Genomic DNA, 15747 nt, shown 5'->3' with positions numbered 1-15747 from the left:
ACATCCATTATGTGCTATCTCGACTTAAAGTTTATACATGCCTAACTCAAATTTGAATTCTCTCTTTAACAATTGATTTTTCAGGATGCCATCCTGTTTACCAAACATTGCTGGGGGCGTAATAGCGCCTGGTGTTCAAGCCATTAAAGATGCATGCACGTGTTTGAAAGACAAATATGATAAAGTGAAGAAGATTAAGCAGAACTTGGATAAGCTCGAAAAAGAAGAGAAATTGCTTGGTGCTGCCAAATCAGATTTGGAGTATGCAATTGCGAGGAACAGTATTGATATGGAGCCAACCGAAACTGCCAATACTTGGCTTGAGCTGGTAAAGGAGAGGGAAAAAGAAGTCCAAGAACTGAAAAACAAATATCTTCATAACCATAAGTGCCTTTGCGGGATGTGGCCATTCTATAAGCTTATGAAGCTCAGTGAAGATCTAATGGAGAAAACGGATGAGCTGAAAGAGTTAAAAGCCAACCTTGACTTGCAGAATGCATTGAGGGAGAAGCAATTCGAGCCAGGGGAAATAATGCTTGGTGGAGATGGAGATCATATCCCTAAATCAATGTCTGAGACGGTAGAAGAGCTGCTGAAGTGCCTGGGAGATAAAGAGGTGAGGAGGATTGGCATATGGGGAATGGCAGGAGTAGGAAAAACCCGTATCTTAAGGCACCTGAATGACAAGGCATACCAACTGCGTAAACTCAATCCCATTATATGGGTGGATGTTGAGAAAGAAGGTACTGTCAACAACATTCAATCAGATATTTTGGCAAGCTTAAAGCTAGAGGTTCAACACAGGGACAGGACAGCACATGTTGCACACAAAATATCCATGGCCCTGGAGAAACTTGACTATTTATTGCTTCTCGATCAATGTCCTGGAGATATTGATCTCAATGAAGTGGGAATTCGTCACAATCACAAGGGAAAGGTAATTGTTGCATCCCGTGACAAACCTGACTGTGCTGCAATGGATGTTCATCGAGTATTCAAAGTGTGCAAGTTGTCTGATGGTGATGCAGAGGAATTGTTTAAGGAAACTGTGGGTGACATTGCAGATCATCCGCACTTTAAAGGAATAAAAGAGCGAATACTCAAACAACTAGGTGGTCTCCCACTTGCAATCAAAACTATTGCCAGAAGTTTAAAAGATCAGCCGGAGGCCATTTGGCATAATACATTGAGGGAGTTGCAATCTCCCAAGAACTTTGGTGATCAATTTGAGGAACTCTTCAAGGCTTTTGATTTCTCTTACAAGAATCTACCTGGGGATGATTTCAGGAAGTGCTTACTTTACGGGGCATTATTTGCACCAGATTATCAAATTGACAAGGATTACTTAACCGAATGTTGGATATCTGAGCAATTTATTCCTGCCACTGAGCTAAATGGAGCAGACACTAATGTCCAACAATTAAGGCTATTTCGAGACAGAGGACACAAAATCCTGCAAGAACTTACAAAAGCTTGTCTATTTGAGTGGTGTTCCAGGTCAAATTTTCTCACCATGCCTACTCCTTTTAGGAAGATTGCACTGACATTTACCTACCCACAAGAAGAAGGCAGCAGTAGCAGCAGCTTACTTGTGAGAGGAGAAGAAAAATTGTTTAATCCACCAGAAAAGGAACATTGGATAGGCGCGAAAAGGATCTCGCTAATGTGCAACGGATTCAAGTCCTTGCCAGAATGCCCTGAGTGTCCGACTACCACAACACTATTGCTCCAGAGAAATGAAGAGCTGGACACAATTGATGATTCTTTTTTTGCTTCCATGGTGCAGCTCAGAGTTCTTGATCTCCATCACACCAAAATAGAATCACTACCATCATCTATCACCAAGTTAGTTAAACTGAAATCCTTGTATCTCAATGAGTGCCGGCATTTGGTTTCACTATCCGAAGATCTTGGAAAACTTGCCAATCTCGAGATTCTTGACATCCGAGACACAGGCCTGCAGAGCTTGCCAACTGAAGTTGCACTGTTAGTAAAACTGAGGTGCCTGAGAGTTTCCTTTGTTTACAATCCTCTCATAGCAAGCTATAGCGGGGATCATAATAATGAAGATAATCAGCCACGACAGATTATTCCCCATAATGTGATTGGCCTACTTTATCATCTTGAAGAATTGACCATCATTGTCGATCCTAGAGAACAAAGCTGGAATGACGTTGTCACAAGTGTTGTCGAAGAGATCACAAACTTAGAAAGTCTGACTACACTTTTCATCTACTTCCCAAAAGTAGAATTCCTCACTACTTTCATAGATGAAAGTCGCTCCTGGAAAAATACAAGGAGATATCGGGAAGAAAACAGTTTCAGAGCATTCAGAATCATAGTTGGCTCAAATGGGGAAAACCATAACAAGGGGTTACATAGTTCTAGAGGACCAGCTGAACGGCACCTGAGATTTTCTGCAGGTGAAAATGTCTGTTGTGAAGCAATTCGAAAGGTTCTCAGAAGGTCCAGTGCTTTTGAATTGATTGGCAACCAAGACACGAAAAGTTTATCAGACATTGGAATTGACTGTATGGAGTCGTTGGCAGTTTGTGTAGTAGAAGGCTGTGATCAGATCAGCTCCATCATCAGCTGTGGCTCTGATGCTGCTAGAATTGTATTTCCATTCCTTGAGAAGCTAGATCTGGTTAACCTCAAGAGCTTGTGCTGCATATTGGATGGTTCTGTCGGGCCCCAAAGCTTCTCCAATTTGACAAGCATAATAGTTCTTGAATGTCGCAAGTTGAAGAAGCTTATTTCACTTGGAATGGTTAAAAATTTGGAGAATCTCAAGCATCTGAAGATTCAAGATTGTTTGGGGATTGAAGAGGTGATAGAATCCGAGGAGATACTGCCGCCCAATGGAGAATTGCTCAACCTTACTGGCTTCCTGCCAAAATTGGAGATTCTGGAGCTCGTGAATCTTCCACTTCTGGAAAGCATATGTAAGAATGACTCACTAGATTGGCGTTCCTTACAGAAAATAGAGATCATTGATTGCTCCAAGCTAAATAATTGGTCGAGAGGGATGTACAATGCAAAGCATTTAAGAAAGATTGAATGTCAAGAACGCTGGTGGGTTCAGTTGCAGTTACCTGATGAAGTTAAAGGGCAGCTAAAGAAGAGGTGTTGTGTCATCCGGGAAGAAGTACCTTCTGTTTATTACACACCAAGGGAGGAAGGAAGTCATCAGCCTCCTGACTTGCGAAACCTGTCTGACAGATTCGAGCAACCCCAGATGCTCCATGAAGATTCAATTTCCCAAGGAAGCTCATCAAGGAGGCATAGTCCTTGATTTTCCATTCGGATGTCCACAGAGGAAATATGAAATGATTTCCTCTTTTTCTCTCATTTTCGTAAGTTAATCTCAGTAATCGCGTCCTAAAACTGATACGATGCATTTGTTCTTCAGCTGCAATTTATGATCTCCAAGTGATCTGTCAATTTTATATCTAGCAAGCTCAAAGGATGTCATAAACAACCTTAGACACCGATCTTGAGTTTCTTACTTCATGTTATACTTAGTTTTTGGTATGATTCATAAGCATCTTGTAAGAATGAAGTAGAGATTTTGCCATCTCCTTCGCTTCTACATATTATCATGACTTCCATGATAAAATGAAGTTTGTCATAATTAACAACGTGTAGAACTTTACTGTGAAATTTTGTTCACCGTACTACGAATCAAATATTTTCTGCACGTATAGTTATGCCTGTAAGTGAAGGTTAAGTGTAAGGGATTTCAAGTAATTGTTTTGAGAGAATTGGTAGACAAATATTTTGAATGGTTAATTGCGATTTAATCATGCACATGCAAACAAGTTCTAATTATTGAAAAGTATGAGAAGCGGTCCTTATTATGGATTTTTCTCGTACAATTGCTTTTGCGCCCCAATTCCCCATCTTCATTGTGGAAGTAGTAAATACTCTAGTGCGGGCCTTAGTTCCAACACCACAGCTATAGCCGTCAAACAAACATATTTAACTAAATTTATCCATACCCGTCCATGAATAGATGGGTATGGATATCTTAAATTTTTGTATATGGGTATAAATAGGTTATCCAATAATACCCATTTAATAAATGAGTATTATTGGGTAACCCATCAAATCTAATTAACCCATTTAGAATTGTCTTCCTCCAAACCTCCTCTCTTCCCCCACCCATTTTTTTTTCAATTTTTTCATTTTATCAAGATGTTAACTACTTTTGTTTCATTATTATTATTATTATTGTTGGTTTTATCTTATCATTTTATTTTCTCTTAGTTTGTTAACTTGTTCATTTTTTAGTATTACTAATTTATGACAAGTTTTAGTCTCTTTTCTCACTTTTTCAAAATAAAATTTTAAATTTACACACGAAAATATGCTAGAGATTCAAAATTTTTGGATTAAGTTTTTATGTTAACTTTTATAGTACTTAGTTCAAATTTTTATATTCTTATTGTTTAATTATTAAATAGTATATAATTTTATGACATAGAGTACGGATGGGAAAAAAATTGATAATTAGGCTTATTGAACATTATAAATAAATATTTAAAACTAATGATGGATGCAAAGAATGGTATAAATTGATAAATTAGTTTGCAAAAAATAAATTTAAATGCATTTACAAAAAAGTTAAAATAAATGGGTTTATAAATGAGTAATGGGGTTATCCAATTCATTTTTTGATTTATCTATTTATACCCATCTAATTAAATGGGTATAAATGAGTTGACTCACTTATACCCATTACCCATTTTACCCAACGCAAACCCGTCCAAATCACTCATTTTGATACCTCTAACCACGACAAAAGAAAATTAAACAATAAAATAACTTGTCTATTGAATCATACATGCTCATTACTAGCATAAATAATGTAAATACTATCTATTCAAATGCGATTCGACTTTTCTGATAGTAATCCAGCTCTACCAATCCCAATCACCATTAGTCTCAACAAAGTCATAAACATACTCATCCTCTATATAAAAATGTTAAAGTCGTGGGATGAGCATCACCATAGTGAGTAAAACATACCACCCTTGTTAGATCAAGTGTGTTACATATATATACACACACACAAATTACACTCTTTGCATATTAGTATATAAATATTCATTAAATATTTATTGACTCTTAACAGTTACACATCTTCAGCAATGCTAAGTACTCAGTCTAGTGATTGAACCCACTAGAACGGGAAGTCAAATGGATCTTCAGAGTACCTTTGATCAATATTGCACTTTACTTTACTTTACTTCATATTAATATTTCCGCGATTATGACCCCGACAGATTATGCATTACATCAACATTCGCATTCACGCACGCAATTCACGCTACATTGAATAAACATTTACATTTTAACATGTCATATACATATAACTTTCATAGTAAGAAACATTTAGGTGCAACAGAGAAAATACAAAGGGGTGAATCCCACTCATCTCAATTAACTTGATAGGAAGTCTTACTAGGGTTCTTGATCGTTGCCTTCTAACCCTAAAGAAATGGCATATAAATATATTACTTTACATGCATTGATCGTTCATCATTTATTTCTTCAATACATCCCTAGAGATGTTTGACCCTAGAATACTCAACATTCCTACGCAAATAAAGTTTCCACATTTAACATTTCCCTTTCAAGTAAGCTTCCTATTTTAGAAAGTTTCTCTTCTTAGAAAGTTACTTCCTCCGTCCCATTGAAAGTGTCATACTTTTCTTTTTGGTCTGTCCCAAAATTAATGTCACTTACCACAATTGGCAATAAAAACTTTCCCCCATTTCCATCTCATGCCCTTAAATATACCAGATTCTTTTAAGATTTTGATGGGCCCCAAAAAATTACAAGGATTGCACTTGATATGCGTGAGTTTCATAGCAAATGGAAACAATGGTCGTGCAAGGAACATTCCAAAAAAGCGGTTGAGACATCACAGGTCTGTCACCCTCCATTATCATTCTAATAGTCAATAAGTTACGCTGCTCCATAGAAACCGGATAGGGGCATTGCTGGAAGTTACACCAAAATCGTTTGAAATCCAGACACTGTTTAAAATAAACACAACTCCCGAAGTGCGACAATTATTTCGGGACGGAGGGAGTAATATTTTGGTAAGTCTTCCTTACTTTGGAAAGAATCCTGATTTACAAAGTTCCATATTCTTGGAAAGTCAATCATCAAGGAAAGTTTAGTGAAATAAGCTGTCTCTATTTTAGAAAGGTCATGCATTTGAAAGTGTTTTAATTAGTTTAATGAACTAGGATACCACCATTGTTAAGTTACCGTTTGCAGTCCATAACGATCATAAAATGACCTTGATACAAATGCAATTATTGTTGTGAATTATTAGTAACTTTGGTACGTTAAAGGTTTAAAAATTAGCCTTAAAACTAAATGAGACAGTTCCAAATAATACATGATAATTATAAAACTAGCTGCTAATTAACAGTAATTACTTTTAATGGTCAAAATGATCATATTACTTTTCTCAAAAGTACATGTCACCCATAACATCAATAATGAAAATCATAGCAAGTTGTTTTTCATTCCTGAATTCTTCCTAAGCATACTAATATGCAAGAAACCGAGAGATAGTCCCTAGTTATATTCTTATAACTTGATCATGTAACAAGTCTTAGATCTATATTAGTCTAACTTGATGCTTTAGAATTCGTTGAATAAGAGAGAAAGAAAAACTCATATGGATCACATTATAAATCAAAACTATTGGTCTATATTAATCAAAGTGGTATTATAAAGCATTTGCGAGGTACTGAAACTGATCGTCAGTACGCTCGTTCAAGCCACGAAAACAAATATTAGCATTCTTAGTCTTTAATATTCTATTAATCAATCATGATAAAAACGATAGTTTGGCCTGTTTAAATTGTGGCCGATGTGAAATAGAAAGCATGATAGTTCTATTAACTTGTATTTGAACAACGGCCATCCATGATAGGAATTATGAGCAATGATGGAGCCAAGGGGGGCAGAGGGGGGCCATGGCCCCCCCTAAGTTTTGAAAATTTTAATTCATAATATGTAAATATGTGTGTAAAATAAAATTGGCCCCCCCTAAATTTTTACAATTTTAGTTTATATTATGAGAGTTGATATATATATATATATATATATATATATGAATTAGTCATCTTTGAATTAATTTTTTTCTTCAAAAAAGGTTATTTATTTTTTATTGTACTAATTATTTAACTTTCAAATATAAAACGTGTAATTTGATGTTCCATAGTAAATTGACCCAATGTGATGTATTTGAATAAAAAGACCTAATTCATAATTTTTAATGGGCTAAAACAAAAATAATTAGTTAATTGGCCCATATACAAATATATAACTTAGCCCAATGGATAAAAGATTTAAAAAAATTATTTTGTCAACTGCAACTACAGAGCGGTTGATTAGACTTGTTTTTAGTTTTTACTTTTCCTGTATCAACTGCAACTATAAAGCGGGCATTTCAATTATGAAAATAATCAAGACAAAGCTCCAAAACAAGATGGAAAATAATTTATTGAATGATTGTCTAACTGTGTATATAGAAAAGGAAGTTGCTGAAAAATTTAGCAGTGATTCAATCATAGATGAATTTAGTTCTATGAAAGAGCATAGAGTTCAATTTACTTCTAAGAAAAGATGTTGAAATTTCAAAGTATGTTAACATAACTTTTATCTTTTTTCAATTGAAAATAGTTACATTTATATTACATGGTTATATATATATATATATATATATATAGTGTATAGGTGGCATATTGGAGAGCATCTTCTCATAATGTGCAAATTGGATGGTTTGTGATGTTATAAGATATTTAATCAAATGTTATCTTTTTTGTTAATTTTTGTTATGACTGTACCGCATATTTATGAATAGACATACATTTATAATTAAATTTAATATTTGATATTTTTAGATGTCATACATTTAAATACAAGAAAATTATTTTGAGCATAATATATTAAGATAATTTTATTAGAAAAAAATTTTGGCCCCCCCCCAAAAAAAAATCCTGGCTCCATCACTGATTATGAGGAGATTTGATAAACTAACCGTTAATAACTCACAAGTTCTTCTAGCATAATTACGATCTATCAAAGCATGCTTAAAGAAAGGTATACTAATTAAGGTTCTTATTGATTTGTATTAAAGGATTTAAATAAAAAAGATTGCAGTAACAGATTTGGCTCCATTCTTAATGCATGTACAGAGCCACATAGGACAATGGAATCATGTTCGCAACTTTATATTATTCATGCATTCTTGAGCCTCCAAGTAAACACTACATTCAATGGCCAGTACGTTCTTAAAGTAATCAGTAGTTTGCTAAAAGTGAAAACTCAGGCAAGTCAAACTTTGATTTACTACATGACATAAGAAAGATCATCCCATGAATTAATATATCTATGATTTTCAGGTCGGCTGCGGCTACTACTAATACCACTAGATTTGATCAAGAAAGATGCTTAACTGACTAATAACGCATAAAGCCGACAAGTTCGAGTTCTTGCTTGACAAATTACCGCGATGGTCGGCCTTCCTTCTCCCTCTCCTTGTCAAGCCCCTATCGCAAATGTTTTCTTGCTCTCACCCTCAATCTCACCTTGTAACGTAAGAGAAGAAAATAAGATTTAGGCTTTGTGTTTTGAGTATATAAATCCCATGCTAGAATTTATAAACTTTATTTTGGAGAAAACAATGTTATAAAAAAAGTAATATGTTAATTAGTTGATTGAAATAAGAAAAAGCAAATAGTTTGATTGATCACAAATTACTGGCGTTCCTGAATATGTTATGTCTTGTTAAGAAAACTAAGAAGAATAGAATGTGATCTTAATAGCGATTATATTCATTGAATCTTGTGGCAAAAAAATTGGAGTAATAATATTATTTAGTAATATGGTAAGTGAAAAAAAATAGGAATATTACACACACTCTATCATGAGTCGAAAATACTTAATTCAAGTTATTAGTAATTCACAACTTTAAGGATTATTAAAAAAAAAATTAAAACAACGTACAGAAGTACTAGCTAGAACAATTTTTATCACTCCCCAGCATAGAGATTGACAGGTGTCGAACCTGTGCAATAATAATTACTAAGAAAGTCCTAATTACCACCACAATTAATTATAGAACAAATCCGAGTACTGGAGCAGTGACCCTAGGTGTGCAATGGGTTACTTGATTCACCATGTTCCCGAAGAGTTGTTTGATCCGATATACCAGAATTGTCTATAAAAATATTAAATTTGCATACAATGGCAAGTAGGGTCGATTTCACAGGGAACGGGTAGGAAATTGCTTCTTTCCAAGTCAAAAGAATAAAATTGGGGGATAATTAATAGGATGGAAATGAAAATGAAATAAATAAAATTCAAAAGCTAATTCAACAAGTTCAATTTACTAAAAATAGCAATTAATAGAATTCTACCCAAAGGATCAACTTTTCAGGTACGGTCCAAGTAAATGATCATCGATGCAAAGATATTTCATTCATCCATCACTAAGTTGGTTATAGTTATCAACAAGCTCTAACAACCAGTTCTTCCTTACTTTTTCGACAGTCAAGGTACGACCATTGACTGCTTCTTTAACCAGAAAATAACCCTAGGTACGACCGTAGGAATTTAATTATCCAGTCGCATTAAAGCTAGAAAAATCCAACCCTAGCCAATAAACACGCTAAGAGGGTTTATTTAAACTAGATCTTACGTTTCCCCAACATAAAATCAATTGTGGTGGTTGCCACTAGTTGTCAACTAAACGAACAATTACGGATTCAATTTAATTAACGTGGTAGTAGGCTATTATATTAAATTAAATATCCGGCCGTTGATACTCAATTAATAAAATACCCATGAACAATTAATCCAGGAAATGCATGAATAGTAACGAATTGGAAGAAATAATGAAAATTCGATTAGATATCACAGATGTTATAGACCGCGCCCTCGCGTCGACCTTTGGGTAGAGGAGAAACCTAGCCGCTCCTCACCATATCAATCTCGCGTGATTTAGTTGATATCATCCAATTAATTACCAAAAAGTTGCGAAAAGGGGAAATAACGAGGAGGCAGACGAAAAGGCGTTCTCTCTTTTTGGGTTTCGTCTCCGTACTGGAGCCGAAATTACAAAGCAAAAGCTAACGAAAAATTCTCCAGAGCAAGAGAAAAAACCAAGGAGCCAAAATCGTACAAAACCAAAAGCTAGAGAGAGGTCTCCTATGTCTGACAGATGGGAAAAGGAAAACTAAAGCCAAGCTAATCAATCCCACGAGAATCTGGCTTTTTAGCCAATTCCCTCACAATAGCCGCCGAAAAGAAAGGAAGAAGCATCCCAGAGCAAAGCAAAAGCTAATCTCCTTATATGACGTGAATCTGGCTTCGTTTCTATTGGCCGCCGCCCTCAGAAGGAAAAACGTCCAAGGGCAAAACTTTCTCTAGGAGTTTTAATCCCCTGCAACTCTGCGGCTCACGTGAATTTGATTTCCTAATTGCCCACTCCTTTTACCAATCCCGCGGGATCCGTCTTCAAGGTGTATCTCTTCAGTTCCTGGCGTGGGCACGCCATGAAATAAAGGGTCTTCTGGAAATTTGCCTCAAGAGATCACTTTTAACACCAACCACCTACAATTTATACAAATATGAAATATGAGTAAAATCTCAATACTTAGCACAGTAAGCAGCCAAAATTAGGACAGAATAACAGTGCAAAATGTGTCCAATAATTGCTCTATCAAATCTCCCCACACCTAGACAATGCTTGCCCTCAAGCATTTCGAAGTTCAGAAACACAATCAAGATAGCAACGGTTTCTTAGTCATCTATACTAACACAAACACCCCACATTCCCAACAATATCGCCAAAATTAGAACATACCAGACAGGTGGCTATCCAAAGAGTATGAACAGGAATATTCGTCCACTTACAAGAGAATGTATGGATACAAGAAACGCTCAAATCAACATCACGGAATAACATTACCATAGGCTTGCACATTTATTACATCTCCACCACTCAAAAGTGAACTAAATACACAAATCAAAGGGACTCTAATAGGGTTGTAATGGGGCTTAGGTAAAAGGCGGGATAAGAAGGTAAAAATAGGGTGTAATGTGTCAAGAGAATGTCCGATATCCACTGCATAACCTCAACGCTTTACTGGAGAAATTTCACAAGCAAGACATTTCCATTTGCTATTCCCACTGTGCAAGTGTCGAAACTCTTCTTCTTCTTCTTCTTCTTCTTCTTCTTTTTTTGCAAGCAGGCGGCTTGCAAGGCGTGGACACGCCTTGTGAGATAGAGTTTTCTGTTCACCAACTTGTCGATAGGCTCTTTTTTTTTTTTTTGTTTAAGGGAAAACGTCTTGCAATGCGTGGGCACGCCCTGTAAGCCAGAGTCTTCTGTTCACTAGCTTATTGACGATTTCTTCCCATTTTTTTATCAGATGCACAGAAACAGTACCATACAACTTTTATTCTAACAACACTTGTGACCCTAGATTTATTTTCTTGCACAAACAATGAAATTCAGACATCCATTAATGACACAAAGTTGAACAAGAAAGTCTAAAAAGGTTCTGAATTATCAAACACAGCTATCAAAACAAAGGAGAAGGATAAAGGCTCAAATTGGTCCACTACTAGGAGACAAGATAAAGACATGGTTTGTAGAAAGTTAAAGAAGGTTAGATCCTAAATGCTCTTATCATTTCAGATGTATCCAGTTTAACAAAATGTGGCCTCGACATGTATAAAATAGTAAGTTCTAGAATGCCAATACTATGTGTGATACCCACTCAACAACACAAACAAAGCAGACAACAATAATGTGCTTGTGCATGGCTCAAAAGCTCCCAAAAGTTTCAAGAATGGGTCAAGTCCAGCATGTTCAACATTTAACGATATTGCCAAAGAAAATCAAAATGCATAACTAGCATATATGACCACATTACCCGTGCACCTTAATTGTGCAATCCATCATAGCAACATACTCTAACAGTTAACAAATGTAGAGATAAAAAAAAAGTCAACTAACTACACTATTTTTTTGTTTGCTTCATTTTTTTTCTCTTTTTTTGTTTTTCTTTCTTTTTGTGTTTTTTTTTTCAAGCAAAAAGAAAACAAAAAGAAATAAGCAAAAAGAAATAATAGAAACCATCCCCCCACATCTAAAACCTACTTTGTCCTCAGTGTAGCAAAGACAAATAGATTGTAAGTATAAAGGGGCGAAACTTCCCTGACAGCCGAGACGACGTAGTGAACTACTAAGGAGGAGGCGAATGAGACGGCTGAAATCCAATATGAGTAAAGAAAGCTGCCTAATTCTTTGTCTGAATACGGGCGTAAACCTGCAGCGCTGCAAAACGGTCATCCAGTCCAACACTTGATTCACGGATAGAATCTTGAAAAGCACGATATTGGGAATCCCCAACAGGAGGAGCATGGTAGGAGGAGTGCGCCGCAGCGGCGCGTTGTGCGCGGCAGACTAACAAGAAAAGAAGAAATTGAAACTAAGACAAAACAAAGGAAATTGAAAAGTAGAAACTAAAACAAAGGAAATTGAAAAGACCAGACAAGACAAGAAAAGAGAAAAGTGGGGTTAGAGAGGGTCCTGGTCAATTTTTTTTTACTTTCGTTGTCGCAAAGATTGGAAGGCGTAGGCACGCCTTGAAGGTCGAGGTCTTCTGTTCACCAAATTTTACAAATGTTCATGAGCGGTGAGTACAAGGCACGGGCACGCCTTGTAACATGAAGTCTTCTATCCACAAGTTTTTACCCCCAACCCAAAATAAAACTGCACAGAAACACCCATGACCTACAATAAAGATTGTTTGTCGATAAGAACCTAAACCCACTGCTATTGAACACACAAATATGAAATAAAATACAATTGAAATCCTTGGATTGCCTTCCAATTAGCGCCTTTCTTTAATGTTTTTGGCTAGACACTATACACTACTTTTCAGTTTGGATGTAATTCAATTTTCCTTGTAATCGGTGGCCCTCCTCCGGAATCCAAATAGCCATTGAGTGTAACATTTTCCTTAATTTTTTACCCATTTTCACCTCATGAATTGCTTTCATTCTATGATACTTGTTCGCAGCAACTTTGAATTTATCCCTACAAGCAAACTCAGAAAATTATTGCACAGAGATTAGTAGCATGAATAGCAAACACAAAATGAGAGTTAACAGGATGTTTAATTGTATCAAAAATATTAAAGTGGACTATTTCTCCATCAAATTCCATCGTGAGAGTACCCTTACTAACATTAATTTCAGTCTGGGCAGTACTCAAGAATGGCCTTCCTAATATAATGGGTAATGGATTTGGGACATTTCTATCATCCATGTAAAGCACATAAAAATCAGCAGGAAAAATTAATCCATCTACTTACACTAAAACATCCTCAACTATCCCATCCGAATAAGCAAATGTACGATCAGCCAATTGAATTATTATCCCTGTTTCTTTTAAAGGTCCTAATTTTAGGGAATCATAGAATGATTTAGGCATCACATTAATAGAAGCCCCTAAATCTAGTATGGCATTTTCAATATTAGAACGTCTAATCTTACAGGGGACAGTAAACATACTTGGATCTCCGCATTTAGGTGATAGTTTCCTTTGTAAAATCGCTGAAACGTTTTCACCTACCACAATTTGTTCATCCCCCCTCAACTTCTTCTTGTTGACGCATAAGTTTTTCAAGAATTGAGCGTATTTTGGCACTTGCTTGATCACGTCTAACAAAGGGATATTGATTGCCATCTTTCGAAACACCTCTAGAATCTCCTTTTGCTTATTTTGCTTCTTTGTCTTTTCCAACCTGCAAGGAAAAGGAGGTAAGTTAGATTTAATATGAGCTGAAGGAGTAAATTTTACCTTAGGGTCTTTGCGAATGCGCCCTTTTTCTTCAATCTCCTTTTCGATCTCTTCTTCACTTTTACTCTTTAGGTTCGTGGTCTTTGGTCCCTCCACTTCCTTGCCACTCCTCAGTGTCATGGCACTTATATTCTTGGAATTTTTCTCGGGTTGCGATGACAATTTTTCAAAAACTTGGGATTCTAAGTGATTAATTGCAGTTTCCATGTGACTTATTTGAATCTCCAAATTCTTCATACCCGATCTAGTTTCCTGTTGGAACTGAACAGTACTCGTGACTAGGCTCTTGACAATATCTTCCAAAGAGCCTCCTGAATTGGAGGACGAAGGTTGAGGTTTTGGTTGCCATAGTTGCTGAAATCTTGGTGGACGATTTAAGAATGAATTCTGTGGCCTGTTTCCATAGCTGAAGTTGGGGTGATCTCTCCAACCCGAATTGTACGTGTTGGAATATGGATCGTACTACCTACGAGGCGCGGGCACGCCTCTGGCCATGTTTACTTGTTCAGCCCCATCCTCTTGCAACATGGGGCATGAGTCAGTGGGGTGGCCCACGTTTGTGCAGATTCCACAGACCTTTACTTGGTGCACGTTCCCCACAACTAATTATCGAACAAAAGATGTTAGCTCCGACAACTGTTGCTGAATGGATGTCGTCTCCACCTCATTGACCCTACGGATAGGGTTACTTTCACGAAAGCCAAACTGTTAAGAGTTCTCTACCATTGCTTCAATAAGCAACCATGCTTCTTTCGGTGTCTTGTTCGCCAATGCTCCCCCACTCGTAGCGTCAATAATACTTCTGTCAGATGACTGAAGTCCCTCATGGAAGTATTGGATCAATAGTTGCTCACTAATTTGATGTTGTGGGCATCTAGTGCACAATTTATTGAACCTTTTCCAATAATCATATAGGGATTCCCCAGGATACTGCTTAATGCTGCATATCTCTTTTCTCAAACTTGCAACCCGGGATGCAGGGAAGAATTTTTTCAAAAATTTCTTTTTCAGTTGGGCCCATGTTGTGATACTACCTGTAGGTAGATAGTATAACCAATCCTTCGCTGCATCCTTGAGGGAGAAAGGGAATGCTCTAAGTTTGATCTGCTCCTCAGTAATCCAATGAGGTTTCGTACTAGAACATACCACATCGAACTCCTGAATGTGTTTATGGAGTTTCTCACCCAAAAGACCATGGAACGTGGGTAAGAGGTGAATTAACCCCGACTTCAGTTCGAAAGAGGTATTCTCAACTAGAGTTGGAAATGTGATGCACAAAGGCTGCTGGGTCAATTCCGGAGCAGCCAACTCCCTTAGTATTCTTGCATTCGTCATAGGGATGTCTTCTTGGCCAGGGTCACTTGAATTATCATCATTCGAATCTGTTGACTCAACCTCTGGATCCAAACTCTGAGATGCAATGCTAGATTGCTCCTCTCTGATCTGTCTAGTCTCTTTTCTAGTTCAGCGCGCAGTCTTCTCTATTTTCGGGTTGAAAATCAATTCGCCTATACGAGAAGAACGAGACATAAACTAGAAAAATGCCAGACAAGTCCAAAGAAAATAACTTACAAAGAAACAAAATTAACCAAAACATCGTTCCCCGGGAACGACGCCAAAAATTGACAGGTGTCGAACCTGTGCAATAATAATTACTAAGAAAGTCCTAATTACCACCACAATTAATTATAGAACAAATTCGAGTACTGGAGCAGGGACCCTAGGTGTGCAGTGGGTTATTTGATTCACCCTGTTCCCGAAGAGTTTGCTTGATCCGATATACCAGAATTTTCTATAAAAATATTAAATTTGCATACAATGGCAAGTAGGGTCGATTCCAC

At 36.6% G+C, this 15747-nt stretch overlaps 1 protein-coding gene and 1 non-coding gene across 2 annotated transcripts; both read left to right on the top strand.

The window, feature by feature from the left end:
* The first annotated feature begins 85 nt into the window (after nt 1-85).
* On the top strand, nt 86-3295 carry LOC113766690 (probable disease resistance protein At4g27220). The gene has a single exon (XM_027310855.1). It carries the CDS (start codon nt 86-88, stop codon nt 3293-3295), a length of 3210 nt encoding a protein of 1069 aa, XP_027166656.1.
* An 11467-nt stretch (nt 3296-14762) lies between these two features.
* On the top strand, nt 14763-14869 carry LOC113767177. Its single transcript, XR_003467898.1, has one exon. It is a non-coding gene; the product is annotated as a small nucleolar RNA R71 (small nucleolar RNA).
* The last annotated feature ends 878 nt before the right edge of the window (nt 14870-15747 follow it).

This window comes from Coffea eugenioides, chromosome 3 (assembly GCF_003713205.1).
Source record: "Coffea eugenioides isolate CCC68of chromosome 3, Ceug_1.0, whole genome shotgun sequence".
NCBI classification, from domain to species: Eukaryota; Viridiplantae; Streptophyta; class Magnoliopsida; order Gentianales; family Rubiaceae; genus Coffea; species Coffea eugenioides.
The sequence above is the reverse complement of the archived record's forward strand: the minus strand, read 5'-3'. Positions and strand labels throughout refer to the sequence as shown.

Coding starts and splice junctions, on each gene's coding strand:
- LOC113766690 (XM_027310855.1), top strand. CDS start 86: ATGCCATCCTGTTTACCAAACATTGCTGGGGGCGTAATAGCGCCTGGT.